This window comes from Culex quinquefasciatus, chromosome 3 (assembly GCF_015732765.1).
Source record: "Culex quinquefasciatus strain JHB chromosome 3, VPISU_Cqui_1.0_pri_paternal, whole genome shotgun sequence".
NCBI lineage: Eukaryota > Metazoa > Arthropoda > Insecta > Diptera > Culicidae > Culex > Culex quinquefasciatus.
The window spans coordinates 65217205-65238704 of record NC_051863.1 but is presented as its reverse complement, the minus strand read 5'-3'; the positions used below and the strand labels follow the sequence as shown (position 1 = coordinate 65238704).

The following is a 21500-nucleotide window of genomic DNA, read 5'->3' as shown; positions in this document are numbered from 1 at the left end:
GTCTTTTGATAACCTAACCAACGATGGGTCGAATGATGGACCCGGACATAGTTTACATACATTTAAGTGAGATCCGGCTTCAAAAAAGTATATCAATATCACTTAAGTGGCCATATCTCGAGACAGGGTTGCCAGATCTTCAATGTTTTGGACTCGTTGGAAAGGTCTTTTGATAACCTAACCAACGATGGGTCGGATAGTGGACCCGGACATAGTTTACATACATTTAAGTGAGATCCGGCTTCAAAAAGTACAACAATATCACTTAAGGGGCCATATCTCGAGACAGGGTTGCCAGATCTTCAATGTTTTGGACTCGTTGGAAAGGTCTTTTGATAACCTAACCAAAAATGGGTCGGAAAGTGGATCCGGACATAGTTTACATAGATTTAAGTGAGATCCGGCTTCAAAAAAGTATATCAATATCACTTAAGGGGCCATATCTCGAGACAGGGTTGCCAGATCTTCAATGTTTTAGACTCGTTGGAAAGGTCTTTTGATAATCTAACCAACGATGGGTCGGATGATGGACCCGGAAATAGTTTACATAGATTTAAGTGAGATCCGGCTTCAAAAAAGTATATCAATATCACTTAAGTGGCCATATCTCGAGACAGGGTTGCCAGATCTTCAATGTTTTGAACTCGTTGGAAAGGTCTTTTGATAACCTAACCAACGATTGATCGGATAGTGGACCCGGACATAGTTTACATACAGTTAAGTGAGATCCAAATATATGTGAAAACACATTTTTATACATAACTTTTGAACTACTTATCGAAACTTCAATCTGTATAAAACTCGATCTATGGGACCCTAAACCAAGTCGAAGGCAACAAGTTCGGGTCAAATCGGTTCAGCCAGTGCCGAGAAACATGAGCTAGTTTGTTGGTCACATACATACATACACACACACATACACACACACATACACACACACATACACACACACATACACACAGACATTTGTTCAGTTTTCGATTCTGAGTCGATATGTATACATGAAGGTGGGTCTACGACGTTTTTATACGAAGTTCATTTTTAGAGCAGGATTATAGCCTTACCTCAGTGAGGAAGGCAAAACTATGCGTTAAAAAAACTAGAATCTTTGTGTTAACAAAAAACTAGAATCTTTGCGTCAACTAAACAAACAACAAACAACAAACAACCATTTTGCATAATTAGTTTGTCCATATAGAGCAATTCCAGCACAAATCAGGAATTTTTCTGATACTTTTGTTCCCGACCCTCTCCGATTTCAATGAAACTTTTTAGACATGTTATCCTAGGTCTCAAAAAAAAAATCAAACCATCCACATTAACGACCCCCGGGTATTTTGTGGTCTCTATTGCAAGTTTCTGCTCGAACCTAAGAGTCCGAAGGCTTGAATGGAACCTTCCACCCCAGTGTTTGAACTGACGACCTTTGAATTGCGAGTCCAACCGCCGCCAGCGATTCCACCGGAGTAGGCTTGGTTTGGTGTGTTGTTTGTACTTATGGCATGAAGACGACTCCTACACCTGGAATGACTTAACGGCCTAACAACCAAGGCCGGGACCGATATTTTACTTCCTCATCCGATGGAAGGTTGCAGCAGATGGGAATCGAACCCAGAATGATCCGCTTACAAAGCGGACAGCGTAACCTTTCGGCCACGCACTGCCTAGGCCTATATAAGCCATTTTTGTGTATATGGAGACAGTTGCACTCGATAATGACATTTGAGAAGGGCGTTAGGGTTTTAATTATTTTAAATATTGCTGTATCTCTAAGCCGTATCAAAAAGTGGGCTAAGACAAACTTGTAGGAAATTAGACGGGCTTTTTAAAATAAATACACTGAAAGAAAAATAAACGCCAATTCTATGAGATTTTTCAATTTTTAAGTTTAAAAGTTAAATTTAAAGGTGATGTCTCGATTTTTTTCGCTCAATTTTTTTGTGCAAATAGCACAATTTTTTTGTGCAAATTATTGAAAAAATAGTGATTTTTGGAAAAAATCGAAGTTTTAAGCAAAAACAAGTTTAACATTACTTTTTAATGCAAAATTGAATTTGCAATCGAAAAGTACTTTACAGATTTTTTGATAAAGGGCTCCGTTTTCAAGATATAGCCACCGAAAGTTAGATTTTAGCGAAATATTTGCAGTTTTTCGATTTTTAAAAATAGTGACCATGAGTGACCATTTCTAAAAATATTTTTTTTGAAAAGTTCAGAAAATGCTATAAAATTGTCTAAGAGACATTGAAGATTGGACCTCTGGTTGCTGAAATACAGCGGCTTAAAGAAAAAGAAACACGAAAATTGAAGTTTTCTAAGTCTCACCCAATCAGCCAACCATTTTCTAATGACGATATCTCAGCAATTAATGGTCCGATGAAACATTCGTGAAATTTTCCGATCTCTTCAAAAAAAATATTTTGAAAATTTTTAAATCAAGACTAGCATTTTAAATGAGCGTAATATTCAATATTTGGCCCTTTTAAAATGTTAGTCTTGATTTAAAAATTTTCAAAATATTTTTTTCGAAAAGATCGGAAAATTTCACGAATGTTTTATATATTAACATTGAAAATCGGACCATTATTTGCTGAGATATGGTCAATAGAAAATGGTGGGTTGTTTTGGTGACATTTAGAAAACTTCAATTTTCGTGATTCTTTTTCTTAAAGCGGCTCTATCTCAGCAACCCGAGGTCCAATCTTCAATGTCTCTTAGACAATTTCATAGCAATTTTTTTGAACTTTTAGAAATGGTTACTCATGGTCACTATTTTTAAAAATTGAAAAACTGCAAATATTTCGCTAAAATCAAACTTTCGGTGGCTATGTCTTGAAAACGGAGCCCTTTATCAAAAAATCTGTAAAGTACTTTTCGATTGCAAATTCAATTTTGCATTAAAAAGTAATGTCAAACTTGTTTTTGCATGAAACTTCAATTTTTTCCCAAAAATCACTATTTTTTCAAAAATTCATAACTCTGCGGCAGATTTTTTGACCATGTTTCTCTATGGCTCAAAAGTTGCGGATTTTTGTCCCCTAAAACATATCAAAAAATCTCGAAAATCAAAAAATACATATTTTGGGAAATTGAGTTTTAGGAAAAAAAATGTTGATAAAAAATCTGCAAAAAAAAATCCGTGTACAATACCTTCTCAAAAGTCCTCAACAATACCTGCAACTTTGCCCAAGACACCAAATTGATCAGAAAATTCACTCAAAAGTTACAGCTGTTTGAATATTTACATACCATTTTTGTATGGACAGCTGCCAAAATTGTATGGTGACTTGTATGGGTGAACCAATGACGCAAAATAGCTTATTGGTCATAGGAAAGGCCCCCACAAAGTTTGAGTCAAATAAAAAAAAAAAAAACAGAAAATAAAAATGGTCGAAATCGACCGATTTCGTAGAGAGTTGCTCAAGTCTGTCATATAGAAATTGCCAAAACCACTAATAAAACTATTTTTTCAACATTTTTATTTTTAAAACCGCTGTATCTTCACAAGGATTGGACCTAGGACAATGGTCAATATGAAGACTTTTATGTAAAATTGTCTGGGATATCGATTCTCACTATCGGTTTTTAGACATTTTGACGTTTAGACCACTTTTCAAAAAAACGGTTTGCATTTTTCGTGAGTCTTTTTGTCACATTTTAGGTTATTTTCACAAAAAAAATTTAGCGAAAAAAATCGTGACATCACCTTTAAATTTAACTTAAAAATTTAAAAATCTCATCGAATTGGCGTGTAATTTTCTTTCAGTGTATTTTTTTCAAAAAGCCCGTCTTATTTCCTACAAGTTTGTCTTAGACCACTTTTTGATGCGATGTAACGGCTTAGAGATACAGCAATATTTAATTTACAAAATTCAAAAATAACTAAAACCCTAAAGCCCTTCTCAAATGTCATTATCGAGTGCAACTGGCTCCATATACACAAAAATGGCTTATATAGGACTAGGATAACATGTCCAAAAAGTTTTATTGAAATCGGAGAAGGTCGGATAAAAAGTACCAGAAAAAATCCTGATTTGAGCTGAAATTGCTCTATAATTTTCCATACTGACTTGGCAGCTGTCCGTACAAAATGATATATTAAAATTCAATAATCTGTATCTTTTGAAGAACTTATTATATAAATTAATTGATTGCCTCAACAATCAAGCCTTCGGACACTTAGTTTCGATTAGGAATCTAGCAATCGAGAACGCCAAGGCAATGCTGTAGAGCGAATTATTTGATTTTTGAAAATCTTTTGTACAAAGTTTTGGAGCATCAAATTTCCAGTGGGAATCTCACTTTTGGGAATATTTTGATGGAAGTAGAGCACCCTGCAAACCAAACCGTAAGAAAATAGGATTTTCCATACATTTTTTTCGATTTTTCCCTTATAAACTTCACCTTCGAGTATCAATAGATAAGTGTCGACCAATTTTGCTCATATTTGGTCCAGCGTCCTAAAATAGCTCAAGGAACAATATACAGCTTGTGGAGCGAGGTTTTGAGAAAAAGTCCCATATTCTGGGCACCCTAATGTTCAGCCATATGAAAATGTCAGCAAAAAAAAACTATTTACCAAAAAGAGCCTAAATCTCTTAATTTGTTAAAGTTCCCCAAATCTCCCTCTGCTCATATGACGAGAAGAAATTTTTACCAATTAGCAAAGCATAGGGACCGAGGGAGGGTGGATAGGTCACCGCACTCATCATGAAGTCAGTGTAGGTGGTCCATCCAGAATTCCTGCACTGAATTGAAACACGCTGCACACTGTCTGTTAAATGTGTTAATTAATTTTACACGCCAGTTGGAAAAGGTCAATAAAATGGGCACCTTTTCTGTCTCCTCATCGGTCGTTCCATTTAATTGGCGCTTCAGGGCATTTCGCAGTGACTTCTGATTCGATTCTGTGGAGTCTTTTTTTTTTCGTTTAATTGAGAGATATGTTAGCAACTTTTTTTTAAATTCGAACACATTCATCCGATTATGACTTGTCTTGGAAACGGTCCTTTTTCACTAGGGGAAACATGATTTTAATTTGGCGATTACGTCGAAAAAACTTGAAGAAAGGAATGAAGGATAAATACACGGAACCGCTTGCGACGCCATTAAATTTAAGATGCGGTATCTGCTTACAAGCTGGAAAGGATCCGACGAAAGTGGTCACTTGACTGAAGAGGGTCCTAATTTGGCTCCGTCTCGGCGGAATCATGTTTAGGCAAGCGTTTCCAGACGTGGGAATTTTTTGCAATCATTTAGAGATTTTATTTGCTCAAGACGGTTTTAATCGAGGTTTTAATATTAAATTTTATCCAAAATTTTCAGTCCCATATAAGGGAAATAAATTTAGGTTATTTTCAATAACACCGATGCAAATATTTTTTGAAGTTTATCTAGGCCTCGAAGGTGGGAAGGGGGCAAAGAAAATAAAAAAATATATGTATGAAATTTAAATAACATGCCATGGTATTAACATTTGAATACAAAAAGTGTTTAAAAATGCATTTAAACCTGTCCAGTTGTTTTGCAATCATTAGTTTTCAAAATATATAATTATTGACGGTTTTTATTTCGCCATGAAAATCTTTTTGCCGTACTGTTCAACGGAATTTCAAAAACATTTGAAATATTTTTGATCGATTCCAGACATGCTAATTAGGGGAAATATACCCTTTTGTTCAAACACCTATCTTCGTCATATGAAGAGTTTGATGCTCGATTAAAGCTCCAAAAATACTATTTATGCTATAAACTTACCAGCAAACGCACCGCCTCAAGTAAGCACGCAAATTTATGCCATTTACTGGCCAAAAAAAAATCAAATTTAAGGCACTTTTGATCATAACTTCTATTTTGCGAGACCTTTCTCATCATTTTGGAGGCACACACATCCACGCGCAAGATGAGAGGTTAACTGCTTAACGAAAGTCACCATCAATATCTTTTCACTTGCGCCAACGATTTCAAAGCGCTTAAGATATAAAATTGCTTCCAACTACCGGCAACATGCTCTTTTGTACATTAGATAGTCACTCACTTGAAAAATAATCCCGAAACATGTAAATAATTAGCAAGCGCCATCAAAAAAACAAACACGCCAAGACTTTTGACGTTTCAATTTTGACGACCTATTCTAATCGAAGGCTGAAAAAAAACGAGAGAGGAGCGAAGGCAAATAAAGAACAAAAGGTTGTCACCAACACCACCAGCAGCGCCTGTTGGAGTGAGCCAGCGATGCCAGGAAATTTTGTCTATAAATGCTACTTTTCGTGAGTGTTCGCTTTAAATTTCATCAACTTTGGCAGCACTAAGCAGACCCAGAAGAGCACTGGAAGAAAAAAGAACTAAGCTCAAAATAGGAAAATGGGCGTGGCCCAATGCACTCGACTAATAAGAATGCATTTGGGAAATGCTTGTAAAAAAATAGCATAACTTTTAGTAAAAGTGAAAATAAACAAAAATGTTCACAAAAAGTTGCTCTACTCGTTGGTGTACTTGGTATTAATAAATTTCAAGGAACACTCCAGATTATCCAGCATCATTCAAACACGACCGCTTATAAGGCTTAAAATGGGTATATTTCCCCTATAATTAAAAAAAAATCATAAATGCATTTCAAATTGTTTCCAGTTGATTAACTTCTATTTCCCCTTTATTTTTCGGACCGATTTAAAAAGAAGGGGAGATAACTTTTGAAAAATATTGGCAACGGCTTTAATCTATTTGCCGCACAAGACATTTTCTGGTAACTCTAACTTCAATCCTAATTCAAGCTTCTTTTTCCGAGAACAGATTTTCAATTTTCCTCTTTTCTTCCCCACACTCTTGCTCATTTTTTTCCAGGAGACTATGCGCCGTGGCACCGTCCAGGTGGACATTGGCGATACGGAGGGTGCCATCAAGTTCGGCTGGATTAAGGGTGTCCTGATGCGGTGCCTCCTTAACATTTGGGGCGTGATGCTGTTCCTGCGGCTGAGTTGGGTCGTCGGCCAGGCCGGCATTATTCAGGGCGTCCTGCTCATCACCATCACGACGGTCGTCACCAGTATTACGGCGCTTTCGATGTCGGCCATCAGTACGAACGGTGTGATCAAGGGCGGTGGGACGTACTACATGATATCCCGCTCGTTGGGGCCGGAGTTTGGCGGGTCGATCGGGTTGATCTTCTCGCTGGCCAACGCGGTGGCCTGTGCTATGTACGTGGTCGGGTTCTGCGAGTCGCTGACGGATTTGCTGGCCACCTTTGGGGTGCAGATCATCGATGGGGAGGTGCAGGACATTCGGATCATTGGGTTGATTACGATTGTTATTCTGCTTGGAATTGTGGTTATCGGGATGGAGTGGGAGGCCAAGGCGCAGGTCGTGCTGCTGATCATTCTGCTGGTGGCGATCGTCGATTTCTTGGTGGGAACCGTCATCGGACCGAAGTCGGATCTGGACGTGGCGAGGGGATTCGTGGGGTATAACTGTAAGTAGGGATTGAGTTATGGTGCGTCTCCAATTATAATGAACTCTCCGTCTCCACAGCATCTCTCTTCCTGGAGAACCTTCAATCGGACTACCGGCCGGTCAAGAGCGTGACGCACGATTTCTTCTCGGTGTTTGCCATCTTCTTCCCGGCGGCCACCGGAATCCTGGCCGGTGCTAACATCAGCGGTGACCTGAAGGACCCCTCGAAGGCCATTCCCAAGGGCACGATCCTGGCCATCATCCTGACGTCGATTTCATACTTCGGAATGGCCATCATGGCCGGTGCTACCGTGTTGCGTGACGCCACCGGAAATGTCACGGACATGGCCAACGGATCGTGGGCCTTTGCCGAGTGTGCGCCGGAAGAGTGCGAGTACGGGCTGCACAACTCGTTCCAGGTCATGGAGCTGGTTTCGGCCTTTGGACCGATCATCTATGCCGGGTGCTTCGCGGCAACCCTCTCGTCGGCTTTGGCCAGTTTGGTGTCAGCGCCGAAGGTGTTCCAGGCGCTGTGCAAGGACAAGTTGTATCCGAAAATTGGCTGGTTCGGAAAGGGTTTCGGCAAGAACAATGAACCCGTGCGCGGGTACATTCTGACCTTTATCATCGCGGTGGCGGTGATCCTGATTGGAGAGCTGAACGCGATTGCTCCGCTCATCTCCAACTTCTTCCTGGCCGCGTACTGCCTGGTCAACTTTAGTACATTCCACGCCAGTTTGGCGAAACCCGTTGGATGGCGGCCAACGTTCAGGGTAAGACTGCGACTTGTAATGTCGCTGCCAACGAGATGATCTGCAATATCTCCCTCTCCCGTTTCAGTATTACAACATGTGGCTCAGCCTAATCGGTGCTATCCTCTGTATCGCCGTCATGTTCCTCATCTCGTGGCCAACCGCGCTGATCACGTTTGCCGTCGTGCTCGGTCTGTACCTGTTCGTGTCGTACCGCAAGCCGGACGTCAACTGGGGCTCGACGACGCAAGCCCAAACGTACAAGAACGCGCTCATGTCCGTGCAGCAGCTCAACAACGTCGAAGATCACGTCAAGAACTACCGACCGCAGATCCTGGTAATGTCCGGCCACCCAAGCACCCGGCCCCTGCTCGTCAACTTTGCCTACCTCCTCACGAAGAACCTCTCGCTGATGGTCTGCGGGCACGTCAACAAGACGCAAACCTCCCAAAAGTACCGCAACTACCTGCAGCGCAAAGCCACCGACTGGTTCCGTCGCCAGAAGGTCAAGGGCTTCTACGCGTACGTCGACGACAACGACTTCGAAACGGGTGCGCGGGCGGCCATGCAGGCCAGCGGAATCGGCAAGCTGCGCCCGAACGTCCTGCTGCTCGGCTACAAGAGCGACTGGACCAAGTGCGACGCCACCGAGCTGGAGCAGTACTTTAACGTAGTGCACAAGGCACTGGACATGTACTTATCGGTGGCGATCCTGCGCGTGGCCAAGGGACTCGACTACTCGCAGATCCTCGGTGAAGAGACCACAGTGAAGCACATCGTCGAGGCGCCCCGATCGCTGGTGCACAACGACAGCAGCGCCGACCTGGCGGGCCAGAACAAGATCAGCTCGCTGCACGGAAGCTGCGACTCGCTTAGCCGGAACATTTCGCAGGGTGAGTTGATGGGAGTTATTCGTTTTTCAACACCACTTTTAAACAATAAAATACACAAGAGAATGAACCATGTGCAAAAATTCCATACTAATTTTCTCAACATTCTTTTTCTCCTCTCCCGAAACAAAAACGCATGAAACCATTTCACTCATTTTATCAATTCGCACACCTCCATACAAAAAAATAATCTCGCATTTTACCCACGGCACGAATTAATTAAATATTGCCGCTCTGCAACCCCGGAATGACAAACATCCCTGCGCTGCGCTGAACAAATACAAATTCACCAATAAAAAACACACACACACGCATATTCCCCCCGATGGCACCCGCAACCACATGCACGCGATGACAATTGGAAACGATAACCAATGTCCGGAAAATGTCCTGGCCCCGCAGTCGATAGCGTTCGGGAAAAGAATGAAAAAAATCTCAAAGGTAAGTTGGAGCATTTTTTAACTTTTTTGTTTCGTGTGGATTAATTCTCGTAGCTGTAATTAAATTTTCGGTTAGCATAGGTACCGAAAAAGCAGAAGCCCTATTAATGTAAAAAGCTTTAGCACAACTTTTTATGTGATGATTCTATAGCATGCATCCATCGAGGAATCCGATGGTAAAATCACACCCCGAACCATGCACATCACTTGCATGAGTAAGATAGAGTAAGATCATCAAATACATTCAAACCCCGGTGGTTGGTAACTTTTTCGTTTGACACATTTTTTGTTTGTATCCCGTTGGTCAAACTAAAAAGTGACGAACTGTCACTTTTTACACCGCACTCACGCACACTATCAAAACAAACGTTTGGTAGTGTGGGTGAACTCCGTGTAAAAGGCGTGTCAAACTAAAAAGTTACCCCGTTCATTTGACAACACGACGTCGTCGTGCTATCTTGTCGCACCCGCCATTTTGACGTTCCGAGAAAAACGCGTTTTAATGTTTGACCTTGAATAAACAAAAACGAGAGCACGCAATGTAAACAATAACAAACACGTTTTGTTTGGCTGACCATTCTGTGCATTGTCCCGAAGTTTGGTTGAAGTGGGTTTCTGGAGTCCCAAGTTATAATTACAAATGTTTACGGTAGTCCAGCTTGTACGTGCGTCAAACGCATCCTGACCTGAAATCCCTTTGGCCTTTTGTCGCACTTACATCAATTATCAGGGAGTGACAAGATAGCACGACAAGATTGAAACTACTTTTATATGAAAAGTGACAAAAATTTTTGGAGCTTTTTTGGTTTGAATATCTCAGGATTGAAATCGAATTTTGGGGATCTGTGAAGGTCAAAAGATGTGGCAATGTGAGATGCACAAAATGGCGTTCTTAACTCAATTTGGCCCAAAATGCACGTACGACAAGTTAGCACGACAGCGACGAACAGTTAATGTCAAACCATCGGGGTTTGAGTGCAAGAAGAACCGAGTTGGTCCTGATGAGTTGTAAGCAACGCGATGAAAATAAGTCGGCTTATGTACTTGAAAGTATACAAGGGGTATATCGGAAAATACGTTTTACTAAAAAAAATCACCAAAAATCACAATCAACTGGGATTGTTTTGCATCATTCGGCAAAGTTATTGGGAATTGAATTTCCTACACGAAGCTCACACGTGGACAATTTTGGGCGAGACCTGTGCCACCTGGCAGAAAAATAATGAAACGATGTTTTTTCCGCATACATTTTTGCGATTTTCTCCATTTAAACATCAACGATAGAAAGCGACCCTTAAACCTTAACCGATTCGGCTCAACATTGGCACAGATACATATTTTTGCCTAAAAAATCGAGTCAGTGGGTATCGCTGATGTCAATTTTTTTATTGTCACCTTAATGTACAGTTTTTCAGTCATTGTAAAAGTAACTGTAAATAAGAAATCATTGATAAATAAGAATATTTAAATACTCTCAAAGTTTTATGTTTTTCTCTACTCAAATGAGTTCAAATCAAATTCTTTGGACAATTTTACACTAAAACAATTTAAATTCTTAGTTACATGTTTTGAGTTTGTTGGAACAGATATCAAAAATATCTTCAGAATTGTTAAAATTTTCAGTATAACATGTTACTTAGTTTTTTCTTGCTTCAAAATTGGTATTGTAGCTAACAAAAAGAATATTTTGAGGAAAAAAATATTTTTTTATGAAATTTAAATAAACCAAGACCTTTTTATTAAACATTAATTGACACATTTGTCGTGACGTTACTCGGAAATTTAAAAGAAAATATCTTTACAGAAACTGACGTTACAACGGTGGAGAATTTTGTTTTTTTTTTTCAATATTTTTATAAAAACTAACTTAATCCACCTATGTGGTTGGAGCCTTCCTCACTCATTACCAACACTGGCTGTACACAAATTTCATCTATTTTTTAGATCCGGAATAAAAAGTACACCATATCTCAAGACAGGGTTGCCAGATCTTCATTGTTTTGGACTCGTTGGAAAGGTCTTTCAATAACCTAACCAACAATGGGTCGGATGGTGGATCCGGACATAGTTTACATACATTTAAGTGAGATCCGGCTTCCAAAAAGTACACCAATATCACTTAAGTGGCCATTTCTCGAGACAGGGTTGCCAGATCTTCAATGTTTTGGACTCGTTGGAAAGGTCTTTCGACAACCTAACTAACGATGGGTCGGATGGTGGATCCGGACATAGTTTACATACATTTAAGTGAGATCCGGCTTCCAAAAAATACACCAATATCACTTAAGGGGCCACATCTCGAGACAGGGTTGCAAGATCTTCAATGTTTTGGACTCGTTGGAAAGGTCTTTCAATAACCTAACCAACAATGGGTCGGATGGTGGATCCGGACATAGTTTACATACATTTAAGTGAGATCCGGCTTCCAAAAAGTACACCAATATCACTTAAGGGGCCATATCTCGAGACAGGGTTGCCAGATCTTCAATGTTTTGGACTCGTTGGAAAGGTCTTTTGATTACCTAACCAACGATGTGTCGCATGATGGATCCGGACATCGTTAACATACATTTAAGTGAGATCCGGCTTCCAAAAAGTACACCAATATCACTTAAGGGGCCATATCTCGAGACAGGGTTGCCAGATCTTCATTGTTTTGGAATCGTTGAAAGGTCTTTCGATAACCTAACCAACGATGGGTCGGATGGTGGGTCCGGACATAGTTTACATACATTTAAGTGAGATCCGGCTTCCAAAAAATACACCAATATCACTTAAGGGGCCACATCTCGAGACAGGGTTGCCAGATCTTCAATGTTTTGGACTCGTTGGAAAGGTCTTTCAATAACCTAACCAACAATGGGTCGGATGCTGGATCCGGACATAGTTTACATACATTTTAGTGAGATCCGGATATATGTGAAAACACATTTTTATACATAACTTTTGAACTACTTATCGAAACTTCAATCTGTATAAAACTCGATCTATGGGACCCTAAACCAAGTCGAATGCAACAGGTTCGGATCAAATCGGTTCAGCCAAGGCCGAGAAACATGAGCTAGTTTGTTGGTCACATACATACATACACACACACATACACACACACATACACACAGACATTTGTTCAGTTTTCGATTCTGAGACGATATGTATACATGAAGGTGGGTCTACGACGTTTTTTTACAAAGTTCATTTTTAGAGCAGGATTATAGCCTTACCTCAGTGAGGAAGGCAAAAGGCTATGATTCTGCTCAGTTAATCAACATAAACAAGACTTTTTATGTTTTTTTAACGTAAAATTGACTGATGAATCGAATGCCGTCATTGGTTTTTGAAAAAAAAGATATGCTATTTTTTGCAGCTATAAAAGTAACTCTAAAACTTACAAACTCAAAAAAGTTTCATCAAGATATTCCCTTATTAATGCAAATTGACAAACATGCAACTTATTTTGCTGTTAAATTGGGGCAATAACTTGAAAAAATTACTTGAATTCTTCTGAATATTTTTCTCAAGACTTTGGGTCTATTTCAATATGTTCCAAACTCTAGAAAAACAAAAAATCAAATATACAAAAAAACGTTTCCATATTCCAAATAGTTTCAATCGATTGTACAAGTTTTTTCAACGGTATCTTTTGTTTTTGGAAACCAATTTTTGTGCCCTCTAATTTTTGAAGGCTGAATTCCAAATAGTCGAAAGACAAAATGTCGAATGTTGACAAAAGCTTGAATGGGAAAAAGATCGAATGACAAGCCCGATAGTGAGAAAATTACGAAAACTTTTTCGACAGTTATTTCAAAATAATTTGAATTTGAGAAGTTTTCTGAGATTTTTATATTTTTAAGATTATTTAGAATCTTTCAAAAGAATGTTTTCCTGGTACAGTAAAGTTTTTTTGTTTTCATTTATGACCTGCTTATAATTTCTTTTTAAATAATTTATTCGTATTCCATTAAAAGTAATTGAAAATTTGTTTATGTTTTATTTTTTTTCAAAATAGGTATTCAGCTATACACCAATTCCCTACGAAAAAGGAATAATCAAAAAAAAGTTCTTCAATCGAACTCAAAATTTGTCTTGGGGTTCCTTGGCCGAAATAATTCGGTCCGTATTTTTTTTTTTTTTTTTTGTTATGCTATTTTGGTGACCTAACTAAAGATACTGGCTCTGAAAGTAAAACACCAAACTCCACTGTTATGTCAGAAGATCAAACAATTAAGCCACTCGGTAGCACTGACCACTAAAAAGCATTTCTCAACCCCCCAAAAATGCCAGCTTTTGCATCGCAATTTTGGGCGCAAATTCCATGAAAAAGGACTGAAAGTGGTTTCATGAAGCCGCAACAGCTTTGCCCACGTGAAAGCGTATTCTGTTTGACTAATGCTTTTTCCTCTTTCAATAAGAGAGTGCTTTTGTATACGTCAAACAAAAGTCCAATAAAGTAATTCCAGGAAATATCTGTGGCTGAGACTAATTAACATGGATTTTGTGCTTTATTGGTGGAGGGACGCATTTGACTGGGTTGCATTTTCCTCCTCATTAGCTCTGCAATTTTTAACTTTTCGTTTCATCCTCTTTTGCCCCCATCAGCGAGCAGCGTCAGCGATTTGACCACCGGCACGCCACTAACGCAGACCATTTCCGGCATGCCCGACCCCATGGACATCAACGCCAAACTGTTGAATGTGAGTGTTTTGAACAGCGGCAACAACAACAACAACAAAAAGTTCAACGCTCGACCTTAATCTGCTCTCCCGCAGGACCAACGTTCACTCAAGCGCAGCCACAACGATCCGGCCCTGCTGTACCGTGGTCCGGGTGGTGCCGAACTGCCCAAGGACGTCCTCGACGAGTTGTCGCAGTTTACGAGCAAAAAGAAGACCGGCATCATCGACGTGTACTGGCTGTACGACGACGGAGGCCTGACCCTGCTCCTGCCGTACATCATCAGCACGCGGCGAAACTGGAGCTCGTGCAAGCTGCGGGTCTTTGCCCTGGCCAACCGCAAGACGGAGCTGGAGTTTGAACAGCGTAATATGGCTAGCCTGTTGGCCAAGTTCCGGATTGACTATTCGGATCTGAAGCTGCTGCCGGACGTGACCAAGAAGCCCGAGGCGAACACGGTCGCTTACTTCAAGAACCTTATCAAGGACTTTAACGGGGATGAGCCAGGTAGGTTGGGATTGTCTACGCAAAGAGTTGCCAAGTTGTCGAAGCAAAAATTGACAAAAATTTAATCAATATCAAATGAAAACATTGGTTGTTGATTTGATGGTCTCGGGACCAGTGCGCACACATCTGAGAATATTGTTATATGATTTTTCAGGATGGTTTTCGTGACATATTCAAAAATGGTGAATATCCATTTACGGGATCCAGATTTTTTTTTTTTTTTTTGATAAAAATTTATCGATTTTCGGGATATCAATCTAACTAAAAATACCATGCGTCTCCAGCAAAAAGTACTGGAAGGAGGTGCGACAAAAGGTCGAAGGACACAAGGTCAAATGGACAGAAGGTCGAATGCTAAAAAGTCGAAAGACATTAAGACGAATTGACAAAAGGTCGAAAGTGAACAAATCGTTGGAAGGACATAAAGTAACTTCTAAAAAAAATAATGGAATTTTGTTTCATTAAAAACAATCTAGTCTTGATCATCCTAGAAAATCGTGAGATATTAAAAAAAAAGTCATACTTTTACTATATGTTTTTTCTATTTTTGAAAACAACGACATAAGAAGTTCCTCAAAAAACTGACTTCTAACATATTTTTTGAGATTTTCCAGTCTGCAAAAAGAAACTATTTTTGCTTTTTGTATAATTTTTGTGAGTTTTTTCATTCTTTCAGACATTCCATTCTTTCAATTACCGTCAGTGGGAGTGACATTGGGTCTGGGGGGTGAGATTGGGTCAAAGTATTTTTTTACAGATTTTACAATTTCTCAGGTACTTCTCAATAAAACTAAATTCTGTTGAAAGGGTTGTGCTAGGGACATCTTAAGATGACTTTGCTGAAAAAATCTCATTCCTAGAACAAATTCTGTACAGCCGTCAAAAATTGAGGTATGTTTTTGGCCAAAAATGACCTTTCGAAAAATCAACTTTTTAATTTTTTTTTTGGAATTGATCAAAAAGTACCCAAATGTTTGAAAATCTCTACTTCAAACATTTTAGCATGTCAATACGATTCCCTAGAACAAGAAACACTGTTGTTGTTTGTTGACTTGTTTTAACCATATCTTTGTATTTGAGCATCATTTTAGTTTTATTTGATCCAATGTCACCCCCTCAAAGGGGTGAGATTGGGTCAATTTTCAAACTATTGGCATTTAAGGCAGTGTTCATCAAAATCCAACATATTTTGGGAAAATGTTAGTAAACAAATCTACGTTGACTGATTTTCGTTGTTATTTAAATTGTTTTTGTTATTAGGAAATCACGAGAGGTGTATCGTTTTCGACCCATAGTCATCCCCATTCAAAATTTTCGCAAAATTACGTATATTTGAAAAAATACCAATTTTTTTTGCAATATGGGTATTTAATGATCGGGATTTTTTCATTCATTTCCAATGTAATAACAATTTTTTTTTTAAAATACTCAACATATTCCCAAAACTACGTCTAATCGGAAAAGTACACAAAAATTAAGTTTTTTTACAATCAATCAAAACAAAATCAAATTATTCGCTCTACAGCATTGCCTTGGCGTTCTCGATTACGGGATTCCTACTCGAAACTAGGTGTCCGAAGGCTTGATTGTTGAGGCAATTGCAAACCTCTTTTTACACCTTAGCTTCCATCCACCCCGGGATTCGAACTGACGACTTTTGGATTGTTAGTCCAACTGCCTACCAGCGACTCCACCGAGGCAGGACCCAGGGAGACGACTCCTACACCTGGACTGAGCTAACGATCTAACCTTTTTAGGTTAGTCCGGGGCCAACATTTACTTCCCGTCCGACGGAAGGCGTGATCAGACAAATCTCGTCTCGAAAAATGCCACCGGGACCGTCTGGGATCGAACCCAGGCCCACTGGGTGAGAGGCAATCACGCTTACCCCTACATCACGGTTCCCGGCTAGTCAAATGCTAGAGAATTTTTAATACATTTCGAATGTAACAACATCATTTTTTTAAATACTAAAAAAAATTCCCAAAACTACGTCTTTTTGAAAAAGTACTCAAAAATTCAGTTTTATACAAAATGGGTATCAAATGATAGGGATTTTTTCATACATTTCGAATGTAATATTTTGAAAATACTCAAAATTTTCTCAAAACTACGTATTTTCGAAAAAAATACTCCAAATTTTAGTTTTTCACAATATGGGTAACAAAAGATCGGGATTTTTTCATACATTTTGAAAGCTAAAACATGTTTTTTAAATTCTCAAAATGTTCACAAAACTACATTTTTAAGAAAAAAAACTATAAGGCCGTTGCTAATATTTTTTGAAGTTTTTGTCCCTCGGCTCTGACCAAAGTCGAGGGGTTGGGCAAAAAAATAATTAAAAAAATATCAAAATTGAAATATAAAAATTGAAATTGAAAAACTACATATTTCGAAAAAATACAAATTATTTCATTGTGGTTTGTGGTTTGGTTGAGAGTTTTAGCAGATTGCATTAATATGAATTCAATGAGACGAGTTGTTCCTTTAAATTCCGTTATATATATTGAGAGCTGAAATGAAAAGAACAACTCGTATCGTTGTATTCATCATAATTTCAGTTTTTTTACAATATGGGTATCAAACGATCGGAATTATTTCATACATTGCGAATGTTATAACAATTTTTTTTTTTAATATACTCAAAGTTTTCACAAAACTACGTATTTTTGAAAAAATACTCAAAATTTCAAAAATGCGATCATTTGATACCCATATTGCAATAACAATTTTTTCAAGGTTTTTTCATAAATTAAAAAAAAATGCATTTTCAAAATACAGGAAAATGCGTATTTTGTGAAAATTTCATGTTATTATGGTTGTTATGGATAGCTGCCATCATCCCGAATACAAAACACTATAATTGCTTTATGTTTGCATGATTTTTCATACGGTTATAGCCAATGCCTCTCATATAGCCGAAATCCTATAAGCTCTGTCTCGGTTTTGCATTCCCCATATGCGGTGCTGAACCGAGGACTGTATCGATCATTTGATCATCTCGTCGTCTTGTACCCTTCTACAAAGTTGCAGGTAATTAAATTTCCTACAAGAATCTCACACTTGGACAATTTTGGGCGAGACCTGCGCCACCTGCTGCAAAAACTCTGAAGCAATGTTTTTCCCCATACATTTTTGCGATTTTCGCCATATAAACTTCAACGATGAAAAGCGACCCCTTAGCTTTAACCGATTTGGCTCAAAATTGGCACAGTTACTTGTTTTTGCCTAAAGAATCGGGGGTATGTATCTCTTGCAATTTTTCGAAATTTTCAATTTTTCTTGTCATCCTTCTGTACAGCCGGTTTTGCAACTTTTTTTTTGCCGATTTGTCATGATGATTCTTCATTTGAACGTCGTTTCTTTCCAAAATGACATTTTAAACATGAACTACCTACATGTACTTTCTTGAGGCAAAAAATAATGTTTATGGAGGTAATTAGGAGTAGACGCATGATACTTCATTGCAAGTCTGTAAACCTTTTATTTTTTGTAGTACCGTAAAACGGGGTGACTTTGATAGCCGCGGTGACTTTGATAGGTTTGCGATTTTTCCGCAAAATGAAGAATACATTTAAAATACGTACGGAATTGTTTAGAATCATACTAACCGGTGGTAGAAAAGTGTTCAAAGTACCTCAAACAGAACTTTTCATAAAAAATTTAATAGTTTAAATAGTTAGTAAATTATAGTTAAGAAAATGCTGATGAAAGTCTTTATTTTAAACTTCTAAAAGTGTCATGATTTTCTCAATGAACATGATTTTGAATCGGAAAACGGAATTAATTTTCGGATTCTTTGGACAATTTTCATCTAGGAGAAGGGTAAATAAGTTTTTAAATAGTAAATAATATGTGTTTCTGAAACACAATTAAAAAAACTCCAAATTTATAGGCAATTTCAGTTGAAAAAAATTCATGTAAAATATGAAAACTTTTGATTCGTGCTTCGAATTCAGTATAAAATACAATATAAATCAATAATTTTACAAACAAAACCAGTTTTAACAAATTTCACGCAAAATTCCGTCTTTTTAACAATTTTACCTAAAATTTATATGTATTTTGTTAAAAAGCATATAAACTTAGTTAACTAAATATAAACATTGATCTTTTTTCTTAAAAAACTATATAGTGGTGGTACATTTAACGTACAAATAAAGTTTGAACAGCTTAAATATGATTTTAACAACAAAAACTATGACTATCAAAGCCACCCCGAAATTTAAACAAGGATTTTTTTACGTAACTATTTTTCTAAACACTATTGAAAAAACTTTTTTTCCAAAATAGTGCATGGACTTTGTGTGGCCTACCCCAGTACATGTTTCAAAATTAATAATAATCTTGAGAAAAACCTTACCTGTTGGAAAATATTTCAAAAACAAATTGAAATCCTATCAAAGTCACCACAGTTTACGCTATTTTCTTTTTATACTGTTAGTATTTATCGCAGATGACCAAATATTACAAGAGAAGAGATCATCCACTCATAAGACTAAAACTTCCCCCACCTTTTCCACAGGCCAAATCTCCGAAGCGGAGCTGCTCGCCGTCCAGGACAAGACGAACCGTCACCTCAATCTGCGCGATTACGCGCTCGAGCACTCGAGCAAGTCGGACCTGGTCGTGATGACGCTGCCGATGCCCCGGAAGGGCGTCGTGTCCGCCCAGCTCTATCTGGCCTGGCTGGAAACGCTCAGCCAGGGACTTCCACCGTTCCTGTTTGTGCGGGGCAACCAAACCAGCGTGCTGACGTTCTACTCCTAGAAAGGTCGAGGCGACGACTATTTGTTAAAAAGACCAAGTTTTTATCTCTGTTGAATTATGCATTAAAACCTTCTTCATTATATTTTTTTTTTTTGGTTAGTCTTGTGCGACAGAGTCGTGTATTCCTCAACATCGCCGTAATTTATTTTCATGACTTTGCCAGTGGCGAGAGAGGAGGAGGAGGAGTAAGTGGACGAGAAGTAGTACACAAAGTTTTAATTTAACTATTCATTTGACGAGCTTTTCGCACAGAATAATGATACAAACAATAGCTCGAGCACCTCCTGCGGGGATTTCAGCTAATTGGGATGAGCAGCAGGGCGGAGTAAACTTTAACTTTCAGCATCCTTGCATTTCCCACCCTCGTCGTGGAAGCTTAAATTTTCCCGCGCAATTTCACCGCATCATCCATTACTGTTATTGTATTGTTATTGCTTAACTCTTAGTGCCTTTCAAGTGTGCGCCGTTTTTGGTGTGTGCGTCAACAGATTCGCTGGAAATAAATAGAGGATGAGGACATTTGCAGCTATTTGTCCGTAAATAGATATGCAAATTTGTGCCAACAGATTTCTTCTGAACGTTGGGCACCATTTGGGAGCGGGGTCTAATTAATTAGAGCCAGCTGCTTCGGAAACGCGGGGAGATAAGAGCCATCCGAGCGTTGAGAGCTTTTGCGAACTTTTTGTCAATTTTCATTTTGAATTGAATTGAATGAACAGTACATGGTTAAAAAGTGTTCAAACTTCCACGAGAAGTCAATTCATTCAATTCTTCGCTGATTCCAATCTTATCTTTGAGTTCCACAAACGCTTAAAAACTGTGCTCTACTAAAAACTTCGAGTAACAAAAAAAAGTTAAAGTTCATGCCCACGATTTCCAATCAAGCTCCTGAAGAAACTGTGGAAATTGCCCCCAAAATAACTGCGTCCAAGCTAATCGCTCCGAGAATTCCCCGACAACAGCCCCACCAGTAACCATAAATCCACACTACACAGTTGAGTGGTTTCCGATTTGATAGGAAATCTGCGGGCTACCTGGGTAATAAAACAAGAGGGAAAATCTCCGTCGTAATTCGAAGCAGCTTGCGAATTTGCCCCAGGTAGGGGATAGGAAGAACTTCTATAGAATTAATAGGCATGTCATTTTCCAGCAAACCCACGCCACACGAAAAAAAGCCTACACGCCTAAGAGAAAGCTTCGCAGCAAACTTCGAAGTGAACGCAAAAAGTATTATTTACATTCTAGCACCGGTACCGGTATGTTAGGCGAAGAAAGTTTAATTAAACGTGCGGATGGTAAGCTAACATAAACATAAACTGATACGCCCCGAACGACATCCGCCAACGCATTTCATAACTGAGTGAAGCCCCAAAACCCGCCCAAGGACATTTAGCCGGAGAGTTGTTTAGAGCCAACCCACACACAAGTTGGGATATGCAAGAAAGGTAAACTCTGTGTAAATCTCGGTGTAAATAGTAAACATTTTCCATGCACTCACCATCCAACAAACCGGCGAAAAAAGCAGAAAATGATCATAGCCAGACGATAAGTTAGAAATGTCAAGAATTATTCGTCCAAATAAAAAGGTGCTTCAAAACTTGTAAAAAGGTTTTTTTTTTCTTGCTTAAAGTAATCCAAATTCCATCAAAACAGCTTTAGGTGAAATTGGACGTCGGTTGTTTTAATATTTTGGCATGGCTAAGCATTCAAAATTACGCCCTTTTGAAATGTAAGTCTTGATTCAAAAAAATCTAAATATTGTATTCGAAAATATCGGAAAATTTTACGGCTGCGGGTTTTTGTTTTCTAAAACATATAAAAAAAATATCGAAAATCAAGAAATACGTAAATTGGCAAAATGAGTTTTTGTGAAAAAAAGTTAATTAAAAAATCGGCAAATTTGTTTTTTTCCTGTACCAATTTTTTTCAATAGTCCTCAACAATACCTACAACTTTGCCGAAGACACCAAATTGATCAGTAAATTCACTCAAAAGTTACAGCTGTTTAAATATTTAACTAC

General features: G+C 38.6%; 1 protein-coding gene across 5 annotated transcripts in view; it reads left to right on the top strand.

Annotated features, from left to right (window-relative positions):
* LOC6053956 (bumetanide-sensitive sodium-(potassium)-chloride cotransporter) overlaps positions 1-21086 on the top strand; it is a 106571-nt gene extending 85485 nt beyond the window's left edge. For 4 of the 5 annotated variants that reach the window (XM_038259804.1, XM_038259803.1, XM_038259805.1 and 1 more), the window contains exons 5-11: positions 6844-7468; positions 7528-8222; positions 8290-9094; positions 9494-9532; positions 14128-14222; positions 14298-14709; positions 19235-21086. In XM_038259804.1, the coding sequence (XP_038115732.1) occupies positions 6844-7468; positions 7528-8222; positions 8290-9094; positions 9494-9532; positions 14128-14222; positions 14298-14709; positions 19235-19479 (2916 nt within the window). In that variant the 3' untranslated portion in view covers positions 19480-21086. The remainder of the gene's footprint in view (positions 1-6843; positions 7469-7527; positions 8223-8289; positions 9095-9493; positions 9533-14127; positions 14223-14297; positions 14710-19234) is intronic. The other variant, XM_038259807.1, reaches the window with a different exon arrangement.
* The last annotated feature ends 414 nt before the right edge of the window (positions 21087-21500 follow it).